Raw genomic sequence first — 27,853 nt, forward strand, 5'->3', positions numbered from 1 at the left:
ATTTGAGGTCTAGAATTTCTAAATCCCAAGTTTAGCCATTTCTTTTTTATTAAAGCTTTGAATAAGTTGTGAAAATTAGTTGTAAACTTGGGATAGAACTTTTGAGTTGTGGCTGAACGTGGCATTAAACTTGCAGTAATGAACTAAGTCATTTTATTGACCCAGGCCAGAGGTGGTGCTCACTGTTATTACCTCAGGCCTGTGCATACACACGCATAAATGAGAGAGATGAGATTCAGTCTCTCAGATCATCTCACTTCTTAGAGAGAGAAATAGGGAGGTGATTGCGACAATTTTCACCTTCTCAGCATCTAAGCCGTCAGATAGATAGATAGATAGAGAGAGAGAAAGAAAGAGTTAGAGAGAGCCTAGACTGAAAACTCAGCCAGTCTGAGAGTTAGAGACCCAACATTAAGTGGCACACACACACATGCATGGATAGGCCCGAGGGTTGAAAAACTGAGTGTACCACAGTACGATGCTCCCTGTGGCCATAATGTAGCTTGTATGGAGACATATTTGATAAAGTGATAAACAATGTGTAGATATGGGGGCATACCATGGTAATACCGTGCCAAGAAGTGACAGGCAGGCCTCTGTTATTTCAAAGTTCAAACCTTGGATTGGGCATTTGGGATACAAAAAAATCCTGAATTCCCATTTTTAAATTTTTAGTCTCATGGGACCTAGAAGAACAGGATAAAACTGGATTCAGTGGGTCAGTAACATGGCAATTTTGATGGCTGAGTCTGGGATGCAGGCCTGCAGCATGTGCCTCCAGCTTGATGTAAAACTGAGCTATCTTAGCCATTCAACAATTTTTTTTTTATTTTTTATGTTTAGCTGCTTGACAATATTAAACACATTATTTTGAACTGATGATCTGATATTTTGCTGTTTGTCAATGTTCACCTTATGATCTATAATTCTATATGCTCTCTTTCTTTGTCATGTGAAATTGGCATTGTCTATTGATTGTGCCTCGTAATTTTGAACATGAAGTATGTATCACAAACAATTGTTTATTATATCAGTTAGTTATGGTGATCAACTGCAGCTTGTTGGGGTTCTGGCTCATGTGAAGGCAGAGAAGGATTCTGTGGAAGTTTTGGTGCAGCCAGTGGAAACTGTTGATAGACTTCTGCAGGAAATGGATAATTTGAAACCACAGATTGAAGAATTGGAGTACAAGCTTGATTCTCGAGGGCAAGGTGTTAAATCTGTCGAGGAGATTCAGTTACAGCTGAATGCTTTGCAGAGCAAGAGGTTTCATAACCTACACCCTCTTAACATTTACATAGATATTCCTTTCCTAGATACAATATGTTTGTGTGGTACATTAATTAATAACCTAAAGATGCTCATGCTTATCTAATACACAGATGAGAGCAGAAAATAATTGTCTTTATGGATTCTCTTTACACTTTATCAAATGTGTACTGGTATGCATTTTCTAATTATGAAGAGTGTGATGGGTGGATTCTGGATACCTGAATTTTGACCAAAATTTGTATTTGATAGTTTACTCTTGGATACACATATGGATCATCATATGATGTGGTTTGTGATCTGCGTCGAGATCTGGACATAAAAATGATTGTAGGATCCACACCAAGAGCTGGATATGATGTTCGATTCATTTCTTTCTTAGTTTGTGTCTGTGCACATCATGCTTACAGACCATTTACAAATAGGAGACTGTAGCCCACATTCCACCATTTTTGCTATCCTAGAAAGTTTTGGCAATGAATATAGTAAGGAACTAGTTAAGGAAAGGAGAGAAAGCAAAGACAAAAGAAGGTTGACTACAAACAATCAGCTAGGATAAAAGAAAGGTTGTGGTGTGAAGTTTTAAGACAGGAATCTGTACGTACCCTTACATAGTTAATAGTCAATTTTGTAAATCACTAGGTGATGATACACTAATTCAAATTTTGTGTCATACACCTCATCATCTGTTTTTAAGTTTGAAACTCTGATCCGAATTGAAGTTTGAAGCATTTTATGGCCTCCAATTTCATCAAATTGTCTGATTAACGAAACTAAATGCTGTCTATCTTTTTCTATAATCTAAATCATAGTTTTCATGATTTTCTAATCTTTCCTTGCTAATAATTGTGCGCCAAGTTAATTATATGAAACTACAAGGCTAAGTTGAGCTATTTTAATTGAAACTTTATGTCATTGGATTAAAGAGATTCCTTTCTTTTTTTAATCATTTTTTATATGTGTTAATTGCCATATTGCATGATCACGAAAAGTATCATATTTTATGGATTGAAAATGAAATGATTGGTTGGTCAATGAACCACTAACCAGCAGGCATAACAGTTGATCGGTGAACCCTATCCAATGACATTATAGTTGGTAGACTATTGAGCCTGTCACGCTTTGAACTCAGAGCGTAATAGACGCCGCATACCTATATGGCGGACCGTATAAGCATGCAAGGCTACAAATCATATCAAAGTAGTAATAATTTTTGAATATTTAGTTTATCAAGATCTTATTCAAATAATTCTTACAATCGTTCCAAAATGACATAAGTCAATATATGCTAACTATTTATGTAAATCAAATAAAATATTCTAACTAGTTTAAATAGTCTGACTAGAACTTTAATAGCTGAAAGTATCTTCAGAAGATCTAGCGTACTCTCCTAAGTCTCGAGCAATCATGTATCTAGATCTAAAAAGAATAGAGAAAGTATAATGAGCTACACTATCCCAGTAAGCAACATAATACTATAAAGTGGATTTAAGCATGCCAAATAAATAGATAATAGCAAGATACTGACTGAAAATATATCAAATTCAAATAATACATATATTTCTTTTGAAATTGATTATTATTTTCACAAACTGATACCAGAAATCCAACATCATGCTATGGCCACGTAAGCCAGTGGCATGGGTCAGAATACACAAAGTACCAAACACCACTATTCTAATCACCGGTGGTTTGGTGTCCAAATACCACTATTCTAATCACTGGTGGTTCGGTATCCAAACTAGTTTTTCAGATTACAAATCAATAGGGCTAACGAATATCCCCGTTGGCGGGGCTAGATCATAGCCATGCTAAGAATACATACATATAAAACAAATTTTTCATAATTTGCCCAGTTATATTTTTCAAATTTATAACATAGCATATAATATATTTTAAAATAATTAATATCATAATAATAACATGCCTGACCCATTTAACTAAGTATAAAACAAATATCATAATCAAATTTAATAAACTAGTTATTATTTTACCAAAAAATTGGAAAACATACTTGAAAGCATTAGGTTATCTACTTTTTCTCGCTTCAAAATCTTACTCCAGGTAGATAGGTCAGGTTCACCTGTTTTAATATTATTAAAATATCATTAATTTTATCATTATTTTCAAAGCCAAGTAAAGTCAAAAATTAAAATACTGCTGGAAATACAGCCTTATGCCCAAATCAGATTAGTCAGGTGGCAGTGCTCGACTACCCGGGCCGGTCTAAACTGGTCAAGATGAGTTTTGATTTAAGTGGCTCAAAAAGTCAAGGATAACCAAAATCTAGGGGGTATCTTACAAGGCTGGGGGTACGGCCCGGTATGCTGCTTGGGTATCGAGGTGGTGAACGGCCTCCACCCAGGGTCAACTTGTATCTGAGCAAAAAGAGAGTCAGGGCTTTGAACTAAGATCTCTGGGTCTGACTTAGAGGGAGAAAGAGGCTTAGAGAGAGAGAGAGGAAGAAGAGAGAGTCTCAGCCCGGGTTCAGTCAGGGGTCTGGGTTTGGTCTATTGATGGCACGGCCCATTACAACATCTAATCTACAGGCCAAGAAGAGAATAGGAGCTAGGGAAGTAAATCTTTATTTTGAATTAATAAATAAGAATAAAATGGGAAGGAAATAAGAAATGAGAAGCAGAAGAAAATGAGAAGAAAGAGAGGGAAAGAATTTCTGCTTACTTCTGTTTCAAAGTAAGGTTTCTGCCTATTGTTGTTTAACCTCCTACCAAGTCTAGGAAAGACGTGGAAGGTTTCTGCTTGCTTGCATGAACTTAACCTACAGAACCAAGAATTTCTCCCTAACTTGCAACTGGCTTTAGATTTTCATTTACGGTCACTTCGTTTCAAAGATAGCCTAACTTGGATTGATGTGAAGGGTTAATGCTCGGTTCTTAGCCAGTCATTAATGGTTAAACATTTTTTTTTGGATAACAACTTGATCCTTCAAACCAATTTTATGTAGACAAGCTACAAGCGGATGTCTGATGCAACGCATATGAGTGTTTGAGAGAGAAGCAATTTCCTGAGCACTAGTTAAGATGTGAGAATTTTGAAGCAGAGAAGGTATTCCATTTGTGAACCCAAGAATTATAATTTTGTGGGAGCTTCTATTTTTACAATTAAGGAGTGTTTTTCACCCTCGTCTTGGTTTAGTAGCATTACAAGAAGGATGTTAATGTAGGACAACCTAAAGGGGTTAGACTCTTCATGCCGCTTAAAATGATGCCATGCAGAAACAATGAAATATAGATAGTAAAAACTAAAAATAAATAACTTTCAATGTCCTTCCACTTGAAGGTTCTAATATGAAATGCAACCTAATGCTTCATGTCATAAAATGATGCTTAAAAGATTAAAGATGATATCTGATTTAGATTATCTAAGCAAATAAACCACTATTCTTCTGATAGAAAAATCAATGCATAAATACTATTCAAGAAGGTAATTGTGAAATGAGGGTTGTTTGTCAACTGATAGGCCTCTTCAAGTGTAAAAGACATCTCCAAACTCAATCAGTAGTGGAGTACAAAGACGTCCCTTAATCAGCAATCTAGGGAGCTGGTAGCAATCTCGTATTGAAGAACCAAAGTATTGATAAAGGCTTAAACAAGGATGCTCCTGCGAGGAATCACAACAACCCCTAAAATATAGGTTTTATGTAGGATTTGAACGGAGAGAAAGTTCAGTTTTGGGGCTGAGATAGTAGAAGAGGGAAAGCAGTTGTTTAGAATTCAAGGTAAAATAAGTAGGTATAGGACTATGGGGATTTAGTAGTTAGGCTTTTTAGGATTTCTGAAGCAAAGATGGTGAAATAGCTTAAAACAGAAAATAAATGGATAAGAGAAATAGGAGTGGAGAGGAAGAAGTGATAAGAACCCGGAATCACACCAGAAGGCCTCACACCCACTTTGCATCGTATGAAGGAAAAATTCATAGAGAAATCTGATTTCATCCAACCACCTTACATGAGATCTTTTTTCTTTTTTTTAGCAGGGGTGGGGTTGCCACTATTTATAGATAACTTAGAAGTGGCTTAAAGATGATTGGAGTGCTGCTCTTCATTCCCAAGTAACCATTAATGGCCAAGAACTGTGGCTTGTAGACCAGTATCTTAAAATACAATTGAGTGCCATGTGAGATGACTTGCCAGCCAAGTAACATTAAAATAAAAGAAGGCTTGCTTGGCACTCAGACCTAAGTGATTAAATAAAATACAGATAATGGTAAGAAAATACTTAAAAAATACATGGGTCTATTTTTAGAACTCAACAATAAGACTTAAGAACTTTATTTTCAGTTCTCATGGTCCGTGGAAGCTCCCAATCAGCTCTATATAGTTTCATCCTCTATCCATAGATTTTGCTTTCAAGTTCGATGCTGATAATAAGTTTTAAACTCATGTCGATCTCAGTTAGATGTGTGAAGAGGTAGTGTTAGAAATACATTATCTTAATAAAGTTTTCTAGGATGTCTCTTTTTTGTACTATGTTTGAATATCATGTGAAATGGGAGTTTTCTGCACTGATATGTTAGTTTGCAATGAGAATATCATGGTTTTTCCCTCAAAAAGAAAAAAGAAAGTCATGGCTTGACATCTTTAACAAGGGTTCAAGGCTGAAATTGATCTTACACATGTTAACAGCCTGCAAAATTTTTATGGAGTATTTCTTCTAAAGGATATAAAAAAAAGTTTGTTAAAAAAACAGAATAGTGGGATTTAGGAACTATGAATGTTTTCATCCTATATAGTCTAGTAGATCTCCTCTTCTCTTTCCCATATTACGGCACACAATGGGTCCAAGCACATATTTTAATGCCTAATTTTGTGAAAACCACTGCATCACACCCCGCTGCACAAATGGATGAAAATAGCCAACTAAATAAAAGCATAATGAAAATCAATGAAGTTTATACAGCTAGCGTCGTCTTTTTGACTAAGAATGAGAAAGGTTTTGTGTGGTTGACATATAAAAATTTTACATTTTGATACTGATTACTAAATTTCTTTAATGCTTTCTTTCATTTTAATTTGCATTGTGAATTTCTTATTCATGATGTTATTTTTTGATTGTCTGATGCATGTCAAGCCACTCAAACATTTGTTTCCATTATATATCCCTATTACAAGATGTATTGCATTTTAAGTTGACTTTTAGCATAGTTACATATTTTTTTAAAAAACTTGATAAATAATGAGGCTATTTTGGGAAAAATTGAATAGATTTTCCATGTGGCAAATGTGTTTGGTTTTAATTTACTCCACTCTTTTACGAATTGACCACTCTATCTTCAGGAAGTGTTAACTCCTTTTCTCTAGCAAGTAAGAAAAATAAAGAGTAACCAGGGAAAGTTCATGGCAGGATAATTTGATTTTACAACTGGGATTTCATTAATGTTAGCTGTAATCTGAATTATGTTCTTTAAAAGATACCTTCTTCGCTTTGTATTATAGATTTAGGGCATCAGGTAGAGAAACCTTTATAAGTATAACTTAGCAGTTATTTAGATGTTAATGATGTGCACGATCTCATGGAGTTAATTTGTTCTCCAAAACCTGAAACCTGTCACCTGCAAGAAGTTGGAGGTTTTAATTTTTGAAATATGATTTTGTCCTTAAATCAATGTTTTTAAATATTTTGACTTAAGAGGTTTTCTGGAAGCATTTGGTTTCAAAATAAAAAGAAGAATATAAGGTGCAGGGAAGAAAAATTTTACTAACCTGAAGTTCAAGGTTTTTCCCCTGAATTTACTAGACCGACAAACACCTAGCTGTGTAAAATCTTGGCTTTTACAATCGAAATGATGTAAGATCACAAAATATCGTAATTTTATTCAGTAATTTCCTAATGATGTGGTCTGGAGTTGATAATAATTGAACATATTTGAATATGATAACCACTAATTATAGTTTTATATATCCTGATGCCTATTGCTGTTGATGTACATATCCTTTTATCTCGAAACTGACTTTAGCAAATTTGAGGGCACTATCCTAATAGTAATGTTGTTGCAACTTGCAACATAATCTTGTTCAAATACTCTCTATTTTTACTTAATTTTTTTTTGGTTTTTGCGTACAGGGATTCACTGAATAGTGAGGTAGAGAATCTGAGGGAAGAACAAAGATTTCTAAATGATGATTTATCAAACATGCAGATGCGGTGGCATGCTCTTAGGGAGGAAAAGTTAAAAGCATCAAGTATATTGCATAAAGTCAAAAAGGCAGATGAGGATCTAGCTCTTCTAGCTGAGGAAAAAGCTCAAGTGGACTTTGATGAGAAGGTATCAGAAAAGTCTTTCAGTATCTATTGTCTTGCCTTTTTTTTACTGGTGTTTGGAACTTATCTTGAGAGGATTTTCTGTTCAAATATATTAACTATTAGTATACATCCAAAGTTATTCTTTTTTGGACCAATTGATTCTCAACTAAACTATTGTCTTCATATTCGCACAGTCACATACTTGTGGTTATCTCGATCCTTTTAAAGAATCATAACCTTTAACATCGGCAGTCTTTTCTAGCCTTCAATTTCATACAAACATAAATGAGATTGCTTTTCGTTCTGCACCTGACTCCCTGAAAGGTGAGATCGATGAGCTCAGTCAAGATGTGCCTAAATTTACATGCTTAACTGCACTATGATTGTGCTTACTGATATTATCAATTATAGATATTTCTATTTCATTGTAAGCTCAGTATATCATTTCTTCACAATTCTCACCACCTTATGCTATGTGTCAGTAACGGAAATAAATATTTTTCAAATAGATAATGTACAATTAAAAATAAGGAGATATGATGATTATTATTCCTTGTTGTTACTGACCAATGGCGTATAGCTTCTGTAGTGTTTCTTTTGCTTAGATCTTGAACTTGTGGTCCAGAAATAATCTATTCGGATAGGTATCTGAAAACCCTCGAAAGCTGATCTAATACTCAAACCTTCCTTGCTCATCTCATGTACCATATAGCAGTATTTGCATTCAAAACTTCTCTGGCTATACGAATTTAATCATTCATGTTGTTCTCCTGTCAGTATACACCAACCTTTCAATCAGTTCATAACTAACTCATTGCGATACTATTACATCTTCGAACTTGCCGCCATCATTGCTCTAATGAAAGCTGCCCAATATCTCTTAGCCTCTGTCTCAACACCTTAAAATAAACTGAGGGAAAGGAAGCTTCCATAGCAAGCTTCCTAAATGCCTCCATTCTGAATGTTTTTTCGAAACTCACTTCCTGTACCTGCTCCTGCTTCAAGTAACTAAGCTCTGCATACTGTGAATTATACTATAATTATAATTAAATTCATTATAATCATCAAAGAAGACAAGAATTCTGTAGTCCTCCTTAATAGTTACACTTTGTTTAATCTGATAGAGGAAGGAGTTGAAATTTCAAGTTTCATAGTATTTTCGGATTTCTTTTTTGGTCCTAACGATCTTGGGATTGTATTTCCTATTGTCAGGAGTCCAAAGTTATAACAATGTTTATGTTATGGAGTTTTAGGTTCACTAATAGTTACTTTTCATGTCTTCTGTTAATTGAAGCCCTCAAGCCATAATAGGTGAAATGAGAGTCCTTCTAGGAAGTGTTTTCTAACTTTTTAAAGAGAGAATTTAAGTTATTGTGATTGATGGAAGCAGACGTCTTAGCCTTTCTTCCCTTATTTCTTAATTCTTCCCTTATTCTCTATATTTTTTCTTTTTCTACCTCATTATCTTCGTGTTTACTTATTTATTTTTTTCTTGCTATGCACATACTTCTCTTAAGCTTGGTTTGGTTTTTACCCAGGATAATGAAAGAAGTGGAAAAGTAAATCAACGGAAGGAAAGATAGAAAGGAGAAGAAAAGAATATTGGGATTTTCTTCATGTTTGGTTTGACCAGAAAAAGAAAGTTGTAGGAAAATGCCTTCTGTTGTTTTCTCAAAATTTCACTACCTTTTGAAGAACATAACTGTAATTCTTATAGAGAAACTTTAGTTATTTATTTTCTCCTTTGTTTGAGAATTATTTCATTTTCAAACAGTGGAAAGGCTGCCTTTAACCTTATTTTCTTACTTGCTTTTGACCTTATTTTCTCACACTTTCTAGCAACCTAATAACACCTTAATCTAATATATTCACAAAACAGATTTTGTGTCATTTTAAAATCCAACTTGTTTCGTTCCTTCTTGATTATTTAAGGCTTCTAATAGCTATGAGATCCAATTGCAAGCCTTAAATATCCTAGTATCTTATTTCCGATCCAAGGTCTTAAGTACTAGTATTTAGTACGGTGCCAACAGTAACCTATCAGTATGATGGGTTTGGACATGGAAACCAGTTCAAATTGGTATACACCGCACGTACTGTTCTGAACCGGCTAGCGCAGGCTAGTACCAAGGCTGGTTTAGCCAGTATTTGAGCCTAAACCTTTTATTGTGGCAATCACGAATTCACGGGTGCCCTTGGGTGTCTTTTGTCCAATAAAGAGAGGGAAAGAGTGTGTGTGTGTGTGTGTGTGTGGAAGGGTGAGAAGGGAAGGAGGGAGCAGTGGCCTTCCACCCACTGTTGGCCTCCTTGATGTTGGATTTTGCTAAGCTTAGGTGAGTTTTCTTTCTCCCGCCCGGCCACTAATTTGCTAAATTAGACCAAAATAGGTGACTGTTGTTGCTGCACTCCCCTCTTGAAGCCTGCAATCTCGATATCACTATCAGCCTTCAGCATCACACCTCACCAAAAAGCGCTCAAACATGAAAAAATAAAATATATTTTTTCTGGCACAATGAAAAATTGAAAATCACTTAATATTCAATTTTGAAATCAAAAGTTAAAAATGCAAAAAAATAAACAATGGTCTCTTGGTATTGATCTTGGTATGCAACAACATACCATGAACCCTATAATGTGAATTGGTACCATACTGAAAGGCTACAATATAACCCTCCCTAGACCCCACATTGGCAAGAGTCTTGTGCACTAGGACACCCTTTTATGTTATGTTCCTCTGAATTATGTTAACATAAAGGTATGGCTAACATTTTGCTAAAGGCTTTTGATTGAAATGATTTTCTGGGAACTTTCCAGCATTTAGCAGAGGCACTTGTACCCTTACTGAAGGAGAAACAGAAGTTACAGCAAGGGCACACAGATTTGAAATTGAAACTCGAGCAAGAATATGATGAGCAGGCAGAAAAGAAAAGGAGCTTTCAACAAGAACTTGAGATGCTTTTGACACTCAATACTCGGATTAAAGAGTAAGGTTCTTGTGGAGATGAAATTCTATCCATGATATTCTTCTCCCTAATTTCAGCTACAATTTTGTACTTGCAACATCATGTTAGGTATCTTAATTCCAAGAAAGTAGAAAGGCTGAAGGATTTACAAGACAAGCACTCGTTAGCTGAATCTCAACTGCAGAAATGTGAAAGCATGAAACGGGAGATTTCAGCTGAATTGAACAAGAGTAAAGAGCTATTGCGTAACCAAGATCAATTAAAAAGAAATATTGATGACAACTTGAATTACAGAAAAACAAAGGCTGAAGTAGAGGAGCTTACTCATGAAATTGAGTCACTAGAGGAGAAAGTTTTATCTATTGGAAGCATGTCCACCATTGAAGCAGAACTTAAGAGACATATGCAAGAAAAGGAGAGACTTCTTTCAGAGGTAACAATGACATATTAGTTCATGATTAATGCTTTCCTTACCAATTAACATTCCAGAGATACTGCTCGGTCTTGTGTTCAAATGGAACCAAATAATGGTTTTCGCTTTCTCTGTGTCCAAAAAACATATTGATGGACTAATTGCTAACCTTGTGGAAAACAAATATTCTAAGTTGTTTACAATTTTATATTGTTTGTGTTTCATAAGCCATAATTTGCATTGATTGGTACACCATGGATGCACAAGTTAGTCGACAAGAATGCTTGTAACTTTGAGGCTATGACTTTTAAGTTAATTTGGAGGCAAACCTCTATTAACACAAAATTGGAAAATCATTTTATGAACACACTCTTAACACTTTGCACTTCATGCTTATCCAGATAAAACTTACTGCAAGATCTTGAAAGACAAAAGAACAAGGACACAAGGTGACTAAACAACTAAGGGATCTCATAGGTTTGCCAACAGATCTCATAGGTGCCGAGCATTTGTTGTGGAGATTGTTGGATGTTATCCACCAAAAAGGTGCCTTGGGCTAGCACCATTTGGCTTGCCAAATACATTCTAGTATTTTTGTTTGCAAGTTAGGGCATGTTTGGGCAGTAACAAGTGGACCAAAGTCACTTCTTGGGCTTTGGGCTGAAAAAAGTATAAGATGAAAGTTATTGTAGTCCCTAAAAGTGACTTTCATCTAAAATAACTAGAAGGAGAATAAAATGATTTTAGACTTGAAAGTGGAGAGTTCGATTTAGAGAGAGGACGCACTTTTTCTTTGATCTTGACTTCGATCATATTTTTAGTATAAATATTAAATAAATTAATAAGAATATTATTATTTGCTATTAATAATAAGTATGGTCCGCCGTACTGGTCCGTACCGGCCGGTACGTATCGTTCCGGCCTGGAACCGGTACCGGATTAGCCTGAAACCGGTACCGGTAGTTTATCGTTGGAGAACTGGTATGTACCGGTCCGGGCCGCCACCGGCACGCCGACCGGTACCGGTACGGCGGACCTTGATAAAAACTAATGTTAAATAACTAATTTTAATGCTATTTAAATATTATAAATATTATTATTTTATTCAATCCTAATTAATAATATTAGTAGTTAATAATATTGTTATTATTTAACTATAATATAATAATTTTTAATATAATTATTATTTGTTTATTATTAATTATATTTAATAGTGAATAGTTAGATTACAAAGTTAATCATAAAATAATATTATTTTGTTCAATACATAATAACTACTAATATTAATAATATTCTTATTCATTATTCAAATAATATTTGATGAGTAATCATAATATTCCTCAAGTATTAAAAAATAATATTGAATAACGCTCCATTGTGACAACATTGCAAATTTGAAATGCTCCATTGTTGTCCGAATAGAAGAATTATATTGAATAATGCTCCATTGTGCAAGCTCTCCCATCCGAACAGAAGAATATTATTAGTGTGGGATAGGAGGGCTCTCCACCAGTAATGCTGCCATAGGAGAGCCAGATTTGGCCACCACCATACTCACCATTATAGTGGTGAGCCAATTCAAGCTCGTTGCGACCGTCAATGCTTCTAGTCATGGCTCATCGCCACTCATCGCCATCTAGTTCGGAAGAGAAGTGAGGAGAGAATGAAGGGAGAAAGAGAAAATAGAGGACCGGGGGGTGGGAGGTTGGAGAGGAAAGAGGAGGGACAGTTCTTGGCAATGAAAGGCCATAGGACCCGAGCATATTCACTGGAGTTTCTCTTTAGAGACAGGCTAAAGAACCCTGTTTATGTTCATCACTATAGTGCATGTTTTAATCTATATCCACAATTCAATGTTTAAGGAGACTTCATGTTATGAACATTATTATGTAGGAAAGACTTGGAAGGTGGTGATTTTGAGCTTTTACTTGAGTCTAGGATGTCACTTGGGTGGACAAATTGATTTAAATAGGAAGAAGGAAATAGAGTTGCTAGGAAGAAAGGGCAGAAGAAAGAAAGAGGAAATTAATGCAATAGCCAGACTTTAGGAGCCCACTCGGGGTGGTCAAATGACCACAATGCCTCTTACCATACTTGATCCCATGTCATTGTAACTTAAGAACATTACCTATCATGCCAAAGAAGACCAAATCATAGACTAAGTCCTAATATCGGTGATGACATGATAACAATTATTCTACTAGTTTGGACAAGGGGTAAGACAGTGGATTTAGGACCTAATTTGTCTCGGTTTATCCTGGCCATCTCAGATTGAACTAGTTAGAGATTGGGTCCTGGGACGACTAGGGACCCTGGGTCCATATGAACTAAGGCATCTTGTTTGTCTTTGGTTGCTTTCAGTTGAGCAACTTTGTTGGTGATGGGTAGTTTGGAGGTGTAATAAAGTGGATTCAGGACCTAATTTGTCTTGGTTTATCCTGGCCATCTCAGATCGAACTAGTTAGAGATTGGAACCTGGGACGACTAGGGACCCTGGGTCCATATGAACTAAGGCATCTTGTTTGTCTTTGGTTGGTATCAGTTGAGTAACTATGTTGGTGATGGTGTTAGCCCGTACCTATTGGGACAAAGATGGAACCTAGTGAAAAAGGAGCCCGAGGCTTTATCTCTTGTTTTTGCTAGTGTTACTTGGACACTCGCATCCAACTTCAAAAAGTAGATTCCGATATGTATCCAAATCAGATGTGACAGGTACTTGGATACTTGTAAAATTCTTTATTTGCAGCTTTTAGAAATTTTTGGAGAGTTGGATCATATCAATAGTGAGTTAGAGCCCTCCATTTTGATGTTAGAAGGGAGTAGGTTAAGAAACATGTATATTGAAAGACCTTATGAACAGCATCTTTTAATTTAATAGGTGTTTAATTTGATAAGCTTCATGTCTCTTTGTAGTTAAGATGCTTCAAGTCTTAAATTGTTTATTTTTATGCAGACTTCCAAAGCTTCTTGAACATGGTGCTGATGTCATTATATGTTAATGTTTTTTGTAGTCCTGGTGATTGTAAGATTTACTTGGCCAAATGATATGGGTCACTCAGTCTATATAACTTCTGTTAATATAACCAAAGGGAACATAAATTTCATTTCAAAGAATAAACAAGAACAAAAACAAATAACGCTAAAGGATAGAGATAGATAAAAGTTATTGCATAAGGCTCTTTGAACAGGATACTTGGAGTCAGACTGAGTGTTTTCAAAAAGGAGAAGGCTTCATTCATTTATATTAATAAGATTTTGGGTCTCTATGAACATCTAACAATCCTAATTAGTTGATGGCCTTTGGACAGATTCAAGGTCATAAAACAAACAAGAAATCAAGTGAATATTGGACCATAAGGGGTTGGTCCGACTTTGTGTAATTAGCAATCCCAAACTACAAGGCTGTATGCACTGGCCATAGGATGCTGAACAAGCACTGCATTCAATTGATATTTGTCTTGAGCCGAAACTACTATCTACTAAATCTGTTAAGAATGCAAGACATTCATCAGAGTTGGTTTCTTGAATACTGCACTTGACTCAACTTTTAATCAGATTCATTGCATATGGATAGCATCAGATAGTTGGTGTTGATTGTGTATGAGATATAAAACTACTATTTTGCTGATGATTTTATTTGAACTTCTAATTCCCACCACTTAAAATATTCAATCATGCACAGGCTGTTTAAAGCATAAAATTTCAAATGGTAAATACAGCCTGCCTCACCACTGTATTATTATCCAGCATCTCATTTTCCCATCATTACAATTTGAATGTTATAAGTTTTGTGGTTCATGTTAAACAAGCATTTGTCAGACTCAAGGCTAACTTGTTCTGAGACTGCAAACATACTAATGATGCTTAGAAATGAATGTTATTCATAACTGTTAATTTCCTGTACTGCACTTGGACTTGAAAATTGACTGCATGCTCATGGATACATTAGGTAGTTGCATGAGGCTTCCACATTCGATTTAAAACTACCAGTTTACTGTTGATGCCTTCTGGACTATGTAGTTATATGCAGCTTGTCTAGTCTTGCTGTTGATGCTGCTGGGACTTTCAATTCCCTTCCTTTTGAGCATAAGATTTCCAAATATGCATAAGCAGTTAGAAGCATAAAATCAGTAATCTGGCAAATACAACTTACCTTTGTCAATTAAATGTTTGATTTTATGGTGTATTTTCAATTCATGATTAATGAGCTCAGATAAAAAATTGTGCCATCAGAATTCTAATGTAACTTTCATATTGAAATAAGGAGAGGCATTAGCTCATTGATCAGCATCTGTTGCATTATTTTGACCTGGTATGATGAAACATTGTGATCGTCACCATTTAATGCTATAAAGCCAACTAACAAAAAACCAGTCAACAAGATAACCATAAGCATTACTCTAATTTCTCTAATTTTCAAGCTTTTTTGCCAACTATTTGGGCTTGGCTTTATAAACCCTCTTTGGCCAAGCATTCATAATCAGGGCTACCCTGGATGTTATTATTATATATAAAAATAGATGTATCATTATTATAATTAACTTCCAAGAATAGATAGCATGCTAGAAGTTAAAATACTCACTAGCTGGATTAAGGCTCTTTTACCTAATATATATGCAAAAATGGGCAAATGTTGTTTGGAAGCTTCCATGTTTAGCATCTGAACCATGGTCTGATGAATCGGCCCATACTGGCTGGGTCGGACCGGTCCGGCCTGTAACCGGTACGCCGGAGCAGTGGAAACCGGTACGGGCCGAACCCAGCCGGAGTCGGGGAAGACGAAGAGAAGGAGAGAGAGAGCAGGGAAGAGAGGGAGGGAGGAGTGGCCTCCGCCGCCTGCGGAGGGCCGGGGGGGCGGCGGAGCCCGCGGGGGTGCGGCGGAGGCCGCGGAAAATAATATAGGAATTTGTAAGTAAAGTTGACAACCGATTTGCAGACTTTACTTAAAAATTCTCAAATTAAAAAACCGTGGCCGCGTCCTCGGCCTCTGCCACGCCCCTGCGGGCTCCCCTGTCCTCCCCCGGCCTTCGCCGCCCCCCCGCGATCCTCCGCGAGCGGTCTCTCCTCCCTCCCCCCCTCGCTCTCTTGTTCTCTTCTTCTTTTCCGGCTCCGGCAAGATAGAGTGTTCCAGTTCGGTACCGTTTAAACCGGTCCGAACCGGAACTGTGCCGGTCCAGTAGGTGACCAATATGCCTATCGGTACCGGTACAGCAAACCTTGATCCGAACTCTCATTTATGTCTAAATTTTGTTACTTAGTCTGTTCAAGTGTACACAAGGTATCATTTTTAGATACATAGGTTTGATGGAAAATTAATAAACCCAAAACTAAACAAGTTAGCCATATTGTTCAGCTAGAATTAACATCTCGTTCGAACAATTGTTTGTTGGCATTGAATTCCAATTTTGACCAATTTAGTAGAGGATGAGCCTTGGCGCAATAGTAAGTTTGTTCCATTGTGACCTGGAGGTCATATGTTCAAAACACGGAAATAATCTCTCCGCACATGGGGTAAGGATGCATACATCCAACCCCCCCTCCCTCTAACCCCGCAATGGTGAGAGCCTTGTCCATTGGGAAAATCCATCAGGATTGGGCTAGATTTCTTGTTGGATTCATGGATTGGGCAGCCCATTTGGGTATGGCCCATATCAACCCATCAACCCCCTACTCTGAATCTTGTTGGAGGGGGTAAAAGCCCTCCACAGGTCCTTTTCCTTCCTGCCGACCAACAAGTCCCCCTGCTGGGATTTATGCTAGGACTTGGGCAGGCTCTTATAAGACTGTAGGTTGGGCAGGCAAACGGGTCTGATTCCTGTAGGATATTCCTGCAGGAATGCCCAAACAAGCCCTTGGTGTGAAACAAAAGCTCATGTAAGTGCACTTGGTGGTTTAGGAAAGCATGTAGTCACCATAGATCATGATAGCTAAATAATTCTGATGCCTAACCTCACCACTGCTACTAAATGTAAAGCGTTGAAGGCATCCAATCTTACATGGCAAATGCCCTATATATTGCTGTAGTTGACACACTTTTTCTAAGAAGAGGAGTTGCTGGGTTCAAGTCTTGGGTAGCACATCCACGAGTATTTGAACCTGGGGAATTTACACCTTGCGGCTCCCACTCCCTTCCACTCACCAAAAAAAGGTTGCTAAACCTTCCTGCCACTTGGATATTCTGAAAAATTGAATGATCATGTGGCCACTTTTTATTTGACCTCAAGATCAATACGTGACACATACCCTTTATTGTTTATGATTGTGTTTATAGAAATACCCATGATATATTTCAGAATATATCTGAAATTACAAAATGGTTTCAAGGGCATATATCTAGTCTGACTTTCTCATAGTTTTTAGGAAGGAAAACCTAAAATGAGGAAGTAATCATCAGTCTCTGATGCACTAGATTTTATGTAGCTTATTTCATGAGTCTTCTAGAATCTGTGTTTGGTTTCTCTGATCTATTTTCATTGCATAACTTCATTTGATAATGGCAATATGGTGCATGTTACAAACTTCTATTGCTTTTATATGACAATATTTCTTTCAAGTATATCTTTGTTATTTTATTGTTTGTGATAGTAATTTCTTATATTGTCACTGGTCCACTTCAAAGATGGTTTTGACTTACCCTGTGATTTCTACAGCTGAATAGATGTCATGGGACACTTTCAGTTTATCAAAGTAATATATCAAAGAACAAACTTGAACTCAAACAGAAACAATACAATGACATTGACAAGAGATACTTCAATCAGCTTGTCCAACTTAAGGTAGATATCTCCTTTTATATTTTGCAATGCTTTTAACTTCTCAGGTTCTTCCATTGGAAGCCCTTGACTGATTGATTCTGTTGCAGACAACTGAAATGGCAAATAAAGATCTGGATCGCTACCACAATGCACTTGATAAGTGAGCACTCAACAAGGTTTTTCATGTTTTCTATGCTTATAGTATGTAATGTCTGTCTTGCGTGATGGTTTAGAGATCAAAATATATATGAACTTCCATTGCAATGCCATTAGCAATTAGGGGCTTCTTGCTATATTCTAGATTAAAATTCGGGTCTGCTTATCACCGTGAAGGTTTGCTGTTCCATTTTCATGTGCAGACTTAAGACACTGAAATTGGTATACGAGGATCTGTCACTCTAGTTTCGACTGCAAAAATTCTAGTTTAACTTTTTTGGGGGGGTATTTGTGAGTTCCAAATAGCTAGTTCTGGTATTCTTAAGATTTCTGTAAAGCTTGATTATATGTGCTGACAGATTCTCCACGAGCAATAATATTCAAAGCCATGCACAATATCCCTTGCCTTTTCCCATAATTGTTCTTCTGATGCAATCCGGCGGGCCTAATGACTTTTGTGGTCTGTCTTAGGGCGCTAATGCGGTTCCATACTATGAAAATGGAGGAAATAAATAAGATAATCAGGGAACTATGGCAGCAAACATACAGAGGGCAAGATATTGATTACATAAGTATTCATTCTGATTCTGAGGGTGCTGGCACTCGATCATACAGCTATAAAGTAAGTAAAAAGAATTATAACTTTGCACAAATGAGTTGAGCACATTACTCATGAATCTGATGTCATGTTCTTCAGGTCCTAATGCAGACTGGTGATGCTGAGCTGGAAATGCGGGGAAGATGTAGTGCCGGTCAGAAGGTAAGCGTCAAGGTCCGCCGTACCGGTACCGGTCGCCGTACCGGTGGCGGGCCGGACCGGTACGGTACTGGTCTGGTCCGGTACGTACCGGCCGGTATCGGTACAGTACCGGCCGGTACCGCGAGCCAAAAACCACAGCTCCTCGCGCTGTGGTTCATAAAAAAAAAAAAAAACCGGTACCGACCGGGTCGGCACTTCGTACCGACCGGTACGGGCTTCGTACCGGCCAGTTCGTACAAGAAAATCGGAGATACCGGTTTTCTTGTGGTTCCGGTACTAGTCTAGGACCGGACCGGTACGTACCGGCCCGTACCGGCCGGTACGGCATTCCATGGTAAGCGTTAATTAGGTCTGTATTAGCATGGTTTCTTGCCCATAGAATTTTGTCTCAAATGGTACTTTGATTCGATTTGATGGGTACTGTCTTTTTTCTCAAAAAAAAGAGAAAGGACACTTATCATTGGAATGCACTCTTAATTGTGGGATGAGATTCTGTGGCTTGAGTCAAATAGCATACCCTATGGTGTTAACTGTACTTAGGTTATGCTCAGGTCCTTGCTTCACTTATAATAAGGTTGGCGCTGGCAGAAACTTTTTGTCTGAATTGTGGAATCCTAGCATTGGATGAACCAACCACCAACTTGGATGTGCCAAATGCAGAAAGTCTTGCTGCAGCTCTCTTAAGGTAATTCTTTACCATATCTTTTATCATAAATGACAAAAAGCTGTATCTGCTATTAAATTGAATTTTTTATTTCTTGCTTTGTTTAGAATTATGGAAGACCGTAAGGGTCAGGAGAATTTTCAGTTGATAGTAATTACTCATGATGAGAGATTTGCTCAGCTGATTGGTCAACGCCAGCATGCCGAAAGATATTACCGGGTCACAAAGGACGAACAGTAAGTCTCGGCTAAATCATTTATCTTTCACTTGTATTATTTTACCTAAATCCACCCTGGGTCTCTTTTCTTTCACTTGTATTATTTTACCTAAATCCACCCTAGGTCTCTTTTATTCTTTTATCTTTTATCTCATTGACCGTTTTCAAATCTTGATGTCCAGTCAACACAGCATTATTGAAGCCCAAGAGATATTTGATTGACAGAATGAGACTCAAAATTGGGATAAAGGTTCTCAGCATGTACAAAAGGAATTGATGCGGATGCTGCGCCGATCTATTGCCCCCTTGTATGAGCAGCACTAAGCAAGTTGCTTTGTTGAAATTCCTACATGACCAGAGAAAGACCATATAGGGAAAATGCTTACTGAACTACACCCTCTTTTGGACAAAGTAATGATCCCAAATTGTAATTTAAATGTATCCGGAAGGCATATTCAGAGCGGCATTGCCTGAAATTTAGTTTTGTGAATTCTGTATACAGACAGTCCGACCAGTCTTGCTCATAGATCGATGGCTAATTACTTTTAACAGTAACAGGGTTCTCTGCTGAGTGGTATGCGTTTTGTTTAATATAGTCAGGCCTGTAACGTTGATCAGCTTATTTGATCAGCATGATCATATTAAATCAAGTTGAAATCAATTGAGATTAAATCAAGCTTAGTTCAAGTTTAAATGAAAGCTTGCTTCTTGATTTCATGTTTTGGTTCAAAGTTTAGCTCAGGTATAAACTAAAATTTATTTGTTCCAAAGTGAAAAGAACACCAATTCAAACTTTCATTAAAAACGTATTATATATGATATATATATAATTTAAATGTATTCGAGTTTTTTCTAGCCGAGCTCGATCAAGCTGGGTCAATTATTGTTTCGTATTGAGATTAAATTCAAAGCCATTTTGCTAGCTCAAGCTTGATTTGTTTAGCTTCAAATCGAGCTTAATTTGAGCATTTTGTTTCAAGCCAAGCCAAAGTGGAGCTCGGCCTCTACCAGCACCATCTACATGCATGTATGCATTTGATAATAACGAAATTCCAGGGTTTGGGGATCCAGGGTTTGGGGATCCATGATCTCAACCAATTTCCATCTATTAATTTTGCATTCAGTACTCTTGCAGTGCTTGTGATATATCTATATTTTGTTTTTCCAATTTCATATTAGATCTGCAATTTGGTTGACGACTTTGTGTCCTGCTGCTCGTTTGCATGTACTTCACATTTCGTTGCTCTTCTGAAGTTGATTTTGTCCCTCGTAGTTATTCAGCAGTGCATTTTTCTTTTGATATGAATAAATGCACGCATGCACCTACCAAATTTCTGCTACATAATTTTGGGTTAGAGCCTCAAAGGCGTTGAGATCATGACACTGCCTTCTCGACAATGCGGAAATATTTGATTTGGCATCTTCATGACTTGATGCATGATTTCGTGACCGTTGACTCATGGCAAGGTCCCTAGTTAGAATCATTTGCTAATCATGACTAAGATCAGTATTTCCTGTTTCTTGCATGAGGTGGATATTATCATCCAATTTTTGGATGATACAGCCCCATGCTACTCTAGACAAGAGGCAGGGTTTGATTCCATAGAGTGTTAGCCTTTGTTTCAACAACTATTACACTAATAATATGTTTGGTTGGGGAGAGTTGAGCTCTGAAATGAAAATGAAAATGAAAATAAGTCACTCTCATTCCAATCATTTAGTTAGGAAAAGTTACATTCCGATTCTAATTTTGAAAAAATAGGAATGCCCCAATCCACCAAAACCGAATTCTAACTTTTTCTCAGTATTCAAATCCTATTTCGATTATAGTTATGAACAACATATATCGAAAAATATGATCATTCTGATTCCGATTTTAATTCTGGGCGTCAATTAAATACACCTTAAGTCTTGATTTTCTGTGGAGGGCTTGGTCAACCCATGGTGCATTGGTTTCGGCCTGGATATATGGGGTGGAAATCAAAGACTCATTTGGTACTAGTAGTCTTGCTACAGCCCAGATATTTGTAGCTCTAGCTCCACATAAAATATTTTTTTCTATTTATTAGTAAAAAGGCACTCACAGCACAATTGAGAGGGCAATTGTGTAAGAACATTACCTGTCCAATTTGAAGGTAAGATGAATCTAGTGACAACATTTTTCCTACTCCACTATATCAAGTATAATCATATAAATTAATCCCAATACGTTTTATGCTTCAATGGGCAATGAATGTAAATTATATGTCACCTTTTGGCATATTCCCTTTGTCCCATGCCAATCACATCTCCAAAAGTAAGGATCAGGAAACATCACACATGACATCATAAATGCACGTTGTATATAAATTCAATTTCTTGCTGCGTGCGCTAACACGCCTACCATATGCTTTCGGCTCACGTCAGCATGGGCGCATGAGCATTGTACTTTTAGCATAGTAGAGGAGAATATGAAATAATTAATAGTAGGATATCATTCCGCATGGGATAAGAATATATTATATAGAAATGTTATAATTTTAATATAATGCATATTAGCTTATATTTTTTTGGATAAGTAAAACTTCCAAATTAAAAAAAAAAATATTTAGAAAACTTTTATTTTGGTAGAGAAAGAAATATTTTTTCATGATAAGATTAGTTTGAAATTTATAATGCGCTTGCCTAGTTTTTGGATTTTTTTCTGAATTTTAGAAAAAGACTTTCTCCTATCATTTAATAGATATAGAAAAAATAATTTAACTTTTATTGTATCAATTATAAATATTAAAATAGCTTTTTAGAATTCAATTTTAAACATCATTTTAGTTGATATAATTTGGTGACTAAGAGGAAAAACATGATAGTATTTTATTCAAAATCAAATATGTAAAAGCTATACTTCTTTTAGCTATAGAAGAGGTTTGGGCAGAATTTTTTTGAAATTAAAAGAAAATTGTACATGAATGTTCTAATTATTATTGGCAGAGCTCAAAATTAAATGGAATTTGGTAATTCAAACGAATGGGTGAGAGTTGCGGTTCGAGATTTGTTGCTAAAGTTACATGAAACTTAATCTTCAAATTATCCTTGATCTAATTGATTATACGGTAAGGTGTAACAAAAAAGGTCAAGCTTCATATAGACCCAAAAGACCCTTCAATGTTAGTTCACATGAACTAAAAATCATGATAGAAACAACTAGTCCCTGCCGAATTATGATTTGTTGCTTAGGGCAAGGCCTAAACTAACATATGTTAGGTTAGAAGGTAACGATAATCAAGCAAACTCTAGGATCTTCTAGAGTGATAGATTGAACACGTAACATGACAAGTTATATTTGTATTCTACTTCCATATTAGATATGAAAATAAAGATTGTTATACAAATAAAAATATTTAGTTTAATTTAAACATCCTCTTAGTGGTTATGTGATCCGCTTAGACACTTGGCTTTTGGATTTTCGAATCCTTGGTGGTGCAATCCCAAGAATTTAGACCTAGGTAATCATTATACATGTTGGTCTCCTTCCCTCGCTCTCGCAAAAAAAAAAGGAGAAAAATCTTAATATTATTATTATAAATTATATAAGAATAGATTTTACAAAAAAACAATATGTAAGTATTGATTTTACGAAAACAATGAATTTCTTTTGCAGATTAATGATTGTATTTTGGAATCCTCAAAGGATTATACATGAGTGAAAATAAGGAAAAAAAGGGAATAGAATAGAAGAAAGAGGAAAGCAAAATCTTTGCAGAGTTATTGCAAAAAAAACAAAAAAAAAGACTCTTAAATCTCAAAAACATATGTGAAAAACTATTTGTAAAAAAATATTAAGGACTCATTTGGTTCATAAAAAAGAAGAAGAAAAAGTGTGTTTAATGAAAAAACAAAAAAATATTTTTTATTTGATTGGAGTTTTTAAAAAAGAGAGATAGGAAAGTAAGAGTAAGATTTCTATGTTTTATAGAAAAGAAGACTCCATGGCAGATATGAAAAGCTACTTTTTCATTGATTGGATATTGAGATTTTTTTTTTCCAAAAGTATTCTTAAGTTATCAAAAATTTGAGGGTATAATAGGTATTTCATATAATTTTTTTCAAAAAAATAGATACTCAACCAAATATAAGCTATTCTGAAATGTATCATTTTTTTATGATCAACCAAACATACCAAAATCATTTTTTCAGGCATTATAGTCTTAGGAATCGTTTTTCTAGAAATGTATTCCATTAAAAAAAAAATCAAATGGGTCCTAAATAGCCCAACACATAAGCGAGCTAAGAAGCTGCAGCGAAGCATCTTTAGCACGAGCCCAAAACCGATTTATTTATAAACTATGAACTTCAGATTCCACAGCCAGCAAATCATATACCGAACCCTCATTCATGATTCACCTTGCATATTTTAAAGTGAAACATCAACTTATACCTTCATTAATTATATGCCTCGCAAGCATACCAGATACCAATAAATAAAACCCAGGCATCACATGTCCGTATCCAAAAAGATAGCTATAATACCAACTTTCTTTTGTTTAAATCACATCTTATAGTTTTTCTCCATTTACATCAGCAAACATACCTCCACTTGCTACACAAACGACACCACAAAAAACTTTTATTTGCTTTGCGGACATCATCTCCCACCCTGGAATCAAAGGTGGACCTTCTCCCACCACCCATGGTAAAATATAATGGCTTACATGAGAGTAGCCAATCACGCAAGAGTTCCAAGGCCTTCTTCCCTTCAAAAAAAAAAAAAAAAAAAACTTCCACAGTAAAAAATAAAATAATACCAAGAACTCACCATTCATTTGGTAGCAGCAAGAAGTGGGAGTCGCCTTCATCCCTTCCATCATCTCTCACCATTAACGTCCCCACCATTAACTCCACCACCCCAGCATTAACCTCTCACTCCCAAAGTTCCAAAGCTCATCCATCCATCCATCACTTTCCTCTTTCTCCAAAGCTTAGCTCAGAGTTGTTGTTGTCGTCGTCGTTGTCGCGGCATCGTAGATTCTTCTTTCGATTCCAGAAGGCACCACTTTCGTAGCAAAAGATGGAAAAGTCCACTTCCAAAGTGGGCTTCCTTTTCCCGTGCAACCTTTCCACCTTCCAGTCAAAAGCATGGCGTACGGGGCAATCCATCCCCCACCGGTGAACGGTGCCGCCGGGTGACCGTATTTTTTTTATATAAAAAAAACAGCAATTCACATAGCCCTAACATAAGTACATCATGCTAAATTTAAAAAAATAAAAAAAATAAAAAAAAAAAAGTAAAACTGTCAATATCGTCCAGATGAATTTTGCGGAGTGCCAGACTACAAATGAAGCGACCCAGTCTGCTGCTCTGCTCGTCTCCGTTAACACATATGCTGCCTGAAAGGAGGTAAATTCTTGGGCCAGTCTACGAATCTCATAGATCAGAAGGTGGTCAATTCCAAACCTGTCCATTCTCCGAATCCAACCAATCACCGTAGAGGAGTTTTCCTCGAGACACATCCTGTCAACACTGAGAACGCGTCTCGCATAGAAGATGTCTTGTACGTAACTTCGCTCGGATAACAGTCAGATCGCAGGTATGCCGACACACCCTAGCGAAGCCGGTTCAGGTCCTGGGGACGCGCCGAGGGAACCGAGGCGTCGACACGACCGCTTCCCGGCCAGTCTCGATCATCTTGAGCCGGTCCGGGATGGTCGAGTCGAACAGCCTCGAACCGGGGTTCTCCGCGTAGCACACGTAGTAGCACGCCACGCACGCGTGCGGCAGCGCCATCCCAATCCTCGTCTAATCATTTCACGACACCCAAACTCTCTAATTAATAAATACGTCTCTTCTGGGGGAAACAGAGAAATTAAATACTTGCCATTAAAAACGAAAGTATAACTCACCATGAGATAACCTACGAAGAAGACGAGGAGGGAGACGGTGGCCGTGTACTTGCGGTAGGAGGAGAAGGTCCAGGAGGCTGCGAATATTACGCAGATGGCGCCGCTGCAGACGCCGGAGAGGAAGCAGATCGCGCTGGTGATGTCGGAGTCCGCGAGCTCCTCCATCCTCTGCCTCTCGAACAGTCCCCAGGTGCTCCGCGACGCCTCCACGAATCCCTTCCCGTACGCCGCGATCTATATAGAGGATGAATACGTGAGTAAAGAGTATGGGAGATTGGGGGAGGATTAGATTCAATGATGTATGGATTACGTACATGAACGAAGGCCCAGCTGTTGCCGTTGCGAAAGATGGACTCCATGACGTGGAGGCAGCAGTGGGCGCAGGAGAATAAGAACTCGTCCTCTCCCTCAAGAAGATTGAGGCCGCGGGCGATGATCCGGAGCGCCTCGATGCTCGGCACGAAGAAGGAGCCGAGAGAGGCGCTGCCGAGATTGATGGAAATGGCTCGCTGGAAGCTGAAATTGATGTCGGACTGCATCCCTCTCAGGTAGTAGAGAGCGATCACTCTGCTGACGGTTAAATTGGCTACGTTTCGCATCACCTCGGCGGTCCAGGCCAGGCTGACGACCAGAGCGATGATGGTGAGGGGAGGGTAGTAGAAGTTGAGGGCGCCGATGACGGCGAGGCACCAGAGGGAGATCCAGAGGAAGCCGGCGGCGAGCATGAGGTAGGTCGGGCCGTTGAGGTGCCGGAATTTCGCGGCAGGGAGGAGGGCCAGGTGGAAGACCCGGGCGGTGAAGCCGATTCGGCGGGTGACCCAGCAGGCGTATAGTCCGGTGCCGATGGAGAAGCCGATGAGGGCGACGCCCATGCCGGCGGTGGAGGGGAGGGAGAAACAGAGGAGGAGGATGCCGGCGGACATCGTGAAGCCGAAGGTGGACCACAGCACGAAGTGAACCATCACCCCCGGCCATAAACGAACCGCCTTCTGCCAGGCGAAAGCCAGGATCATGCTGAGCACGGCGGAGCACTCGATGGGAGGGAGCCAGAACTTGAGCCCCCGCTTCTCCTTCCGGGCGGTGTCGGAGCCGACGTCGACCACCCCCTGCACCGCCTTGAAGACGAAGAAGCACACGGCGGCGGCCACCACCACGAGGTGGAGCACGAACAGCGCGAGGCTGATTCTGTTGGTGTAGGCCCGCGAGTTGAGCGACGCCAGCGCCACCTTCTCGACCAAATTAATTTGAGGAATCGAATCAAAATCCCATCGTATATACGTTAATCCATGTGCCACCCGAAAAGAAATCGAGTATTATATACCTGAGGAGGGGCTCGGGTTTGCTGGAAGGCTGCGGCGGCGGCGCCGCCGGCGGTCGGAGGGGAGGCGCCGTGGGGGACGACCTGGATGGGGGTAACCGGATGCTGGGCTTGCAACCTGGTCACGCTCCTCTCCGCCGGAGGCTGAGACTGGGCCAAGGACTGAGAAGCCTCCACCACCACCTCCACCTCCTTCTTCTCTCCTTCTACCGCTTTAACGGCATCCATCTCTTGGCCTTCCTCTATCTTTCGGTCTCCTCCTTTCTCCTCCATGACGCCCATCTCTTCTTCCGCTGCTCCTCCTTCGATTACCTGCTAAAAGGACGGGGAGGTTGGCGGTGGGTTAGCTTATATAAAAATATATAGTAAGAGAAGAAAATCAAGAGGACAAGGTGTTAGGTTAGTACGGAGTCTGGAGTTTTCATCCGGGGGGAGGTTTCTTCTATGAGTCGGAGATGGCGGCCGGGGTCGTTGACGGCGTCCGTGCGGTGTTTTTTTTCTATGGTTGCAAGGTTGGGTCACGATGGTGGGGGGATAGATGGATGGATTCCTACCGTTGATGGCTTTTGGGTTCTGCTGCTGCTGCTTTTCTCTGGCTTCTCTCTTTATCTTGCCTCGTCAGCATTGTCACTAAAGAACGTACTAGTTTATTGTATTTTTCTGATTCACATTTGTCATGCTTTTATTTACATTATTTTATTTCTTTTTGGACGGTTCGGATTCGGGTTGGAGAGGACGATGGGGCCCAAGTCTGGATTAGGGAGCCTAAACAAGACTTATCTCGTTGGTGCGTGTGGGGTTCTCCGAGGGAGGTTCTCTTTTTTTTTGTTTTTCTTTCTTTGATGGTGCTGTCACGTAGCGCGAGTTGGGTGGTAGGCCAGAATTCCGTAAGAGTCGAATGTTGAATGGTGGTGACCGGTAAAACTTTGACAGTGATTTGGCGACCAGCTGCGGTCGAAGGAAGGAGGCTGAGAGGACCGGAAATTCGTGACCGACTTCGCCTGGCACATTTGGTACTACTCCGGTGTATATTTCATGGAGGGATGGAATCCTCTTTTTTTTTCTTAAATATGGTAAGCATGCTAGCCATATGACCCATAATTTTTTTTCAACTATTTTTGAAATATAAAATAGTAATATAACAAATTATGAAAAGTAAACAACTTCAATAATTAAATTTTTTTGTTGTATATTAAGCA

The 27,853-nt window shown here is 38.2% G+C and overlaps 2 protein-coding genes across 5 annotated transcripts in view; one reads left to right on the top strand and one right to left on the bottom strand.

Moving 5' to 3' along the window:
* The window catches only part of LOC103702580 (DNA repair protein RAD50), a 49,308-nt gene extending 29,155 nt beyond the window's left edge, over positions 1-20,153 (top strand). The window contains exons 17-27 of one of the 2 annotated variants that reach the window (XM_039115875.1): positions 1,058-1,266; positions 7,353-7,554; positions 10,347-10,516; positions 10,604-10,928; positions 17,558-17,683; positions 17,770-17,822; positions 18,290-18,440; positions 18,516-18,578; positions 19,130-19,263; positions 19,350-19,478; positions 19,642-20,153. In XM_039115875.1, the coding sequence (XP_038971803.1) occupies positions 1,058-1,266; positions 7,353-7,554; positions 10,347-10,516; positions 10,604-10,928; positions 17,558-17,683; positions 17,770-17,822; positions 18,290-18,440; positions 18,516-18,578; positions 19,130-19,263; positions 19,350-19,478; positions 19,642-19,681 (1,602 nt within the window). In that variant the 3' untranslated portion in view covers positions 19,682-20,153. Of the gene's footprint in view, positions 1-1,057; positions 1,267-7,352; positions 7,555-10,346; positions 10,517-10,603; positions 10,929-17,557; positions 17,684-17,769; positions 17,839-18,289; positions 18,441-18,515; positions 18,579-19,129; positions 19,264-19,349; positions 19,479-19,641 lie in introns of those variants that run through there. The other variant, XR_005506939.1, reaches the window with a different exon arrangement.
* Positions 20,154-23,935: 3,782 nt separating this feature from the next.
* Positions 23,936-27,706, bottom strand: LOC103702495 (CTL-like protein DDB_G0274487). Of its 3 annotated transcripts, none has more exons than XM_008784947.4 (5): positions 27,062-27,706; positions 26,658-26,969; positions 25,651-26,562; positions 25,337-25,570; positions 23,936-25,232 (listed from the first exon to the last, which is right to left on the bottom strand). In XM_008784947.4, exons 1-5 carry the CDS (start codon positions 27,077-27,079, stop codon positions 25,053-25,055), a joined length of 1,656 nt encoding a protein of 551 aa, XP_008783169.2. In that variant the 5' UTR covers positions 27,080-27,706; the 3' UTR covers positions 23,936-25,052. The 3 variants fall into 3 exon arrangements, with proteins under 3 accessions (XP_008783169.2, XP_026658555.2, XP_026658556.2); XM_026802754.2 differs by having other exon boundaries at positions 26,658-26,966; positions 27,062-27,705; XM_026802755.2 differs by lacking the exon at positions 27,062-27,706 and having other exon boundaries at positions 26,658-27,055.
* Positions 27,707-27,853: the final 147 nt, after the last annotated feature.

The sequence above is a fragment of the Phoenix dactylifera genome, unplaced genomic scaffold, assembly GCF_009389715.1.
Source record: "Phoenix dactylifera cultivar Barhee BC4 unplaced genomic scaffold, palm_55x_up_171113_PBpolish2nd_filt_p 000026F, whole genome shotgun sequence".
Lineage (NCBI taxonomy): Eukaryota > Viridiplantae > Streptophyta > Magnoliopsida > Arecales > Arecaceae > Phoenix > Phoenix dactylifera.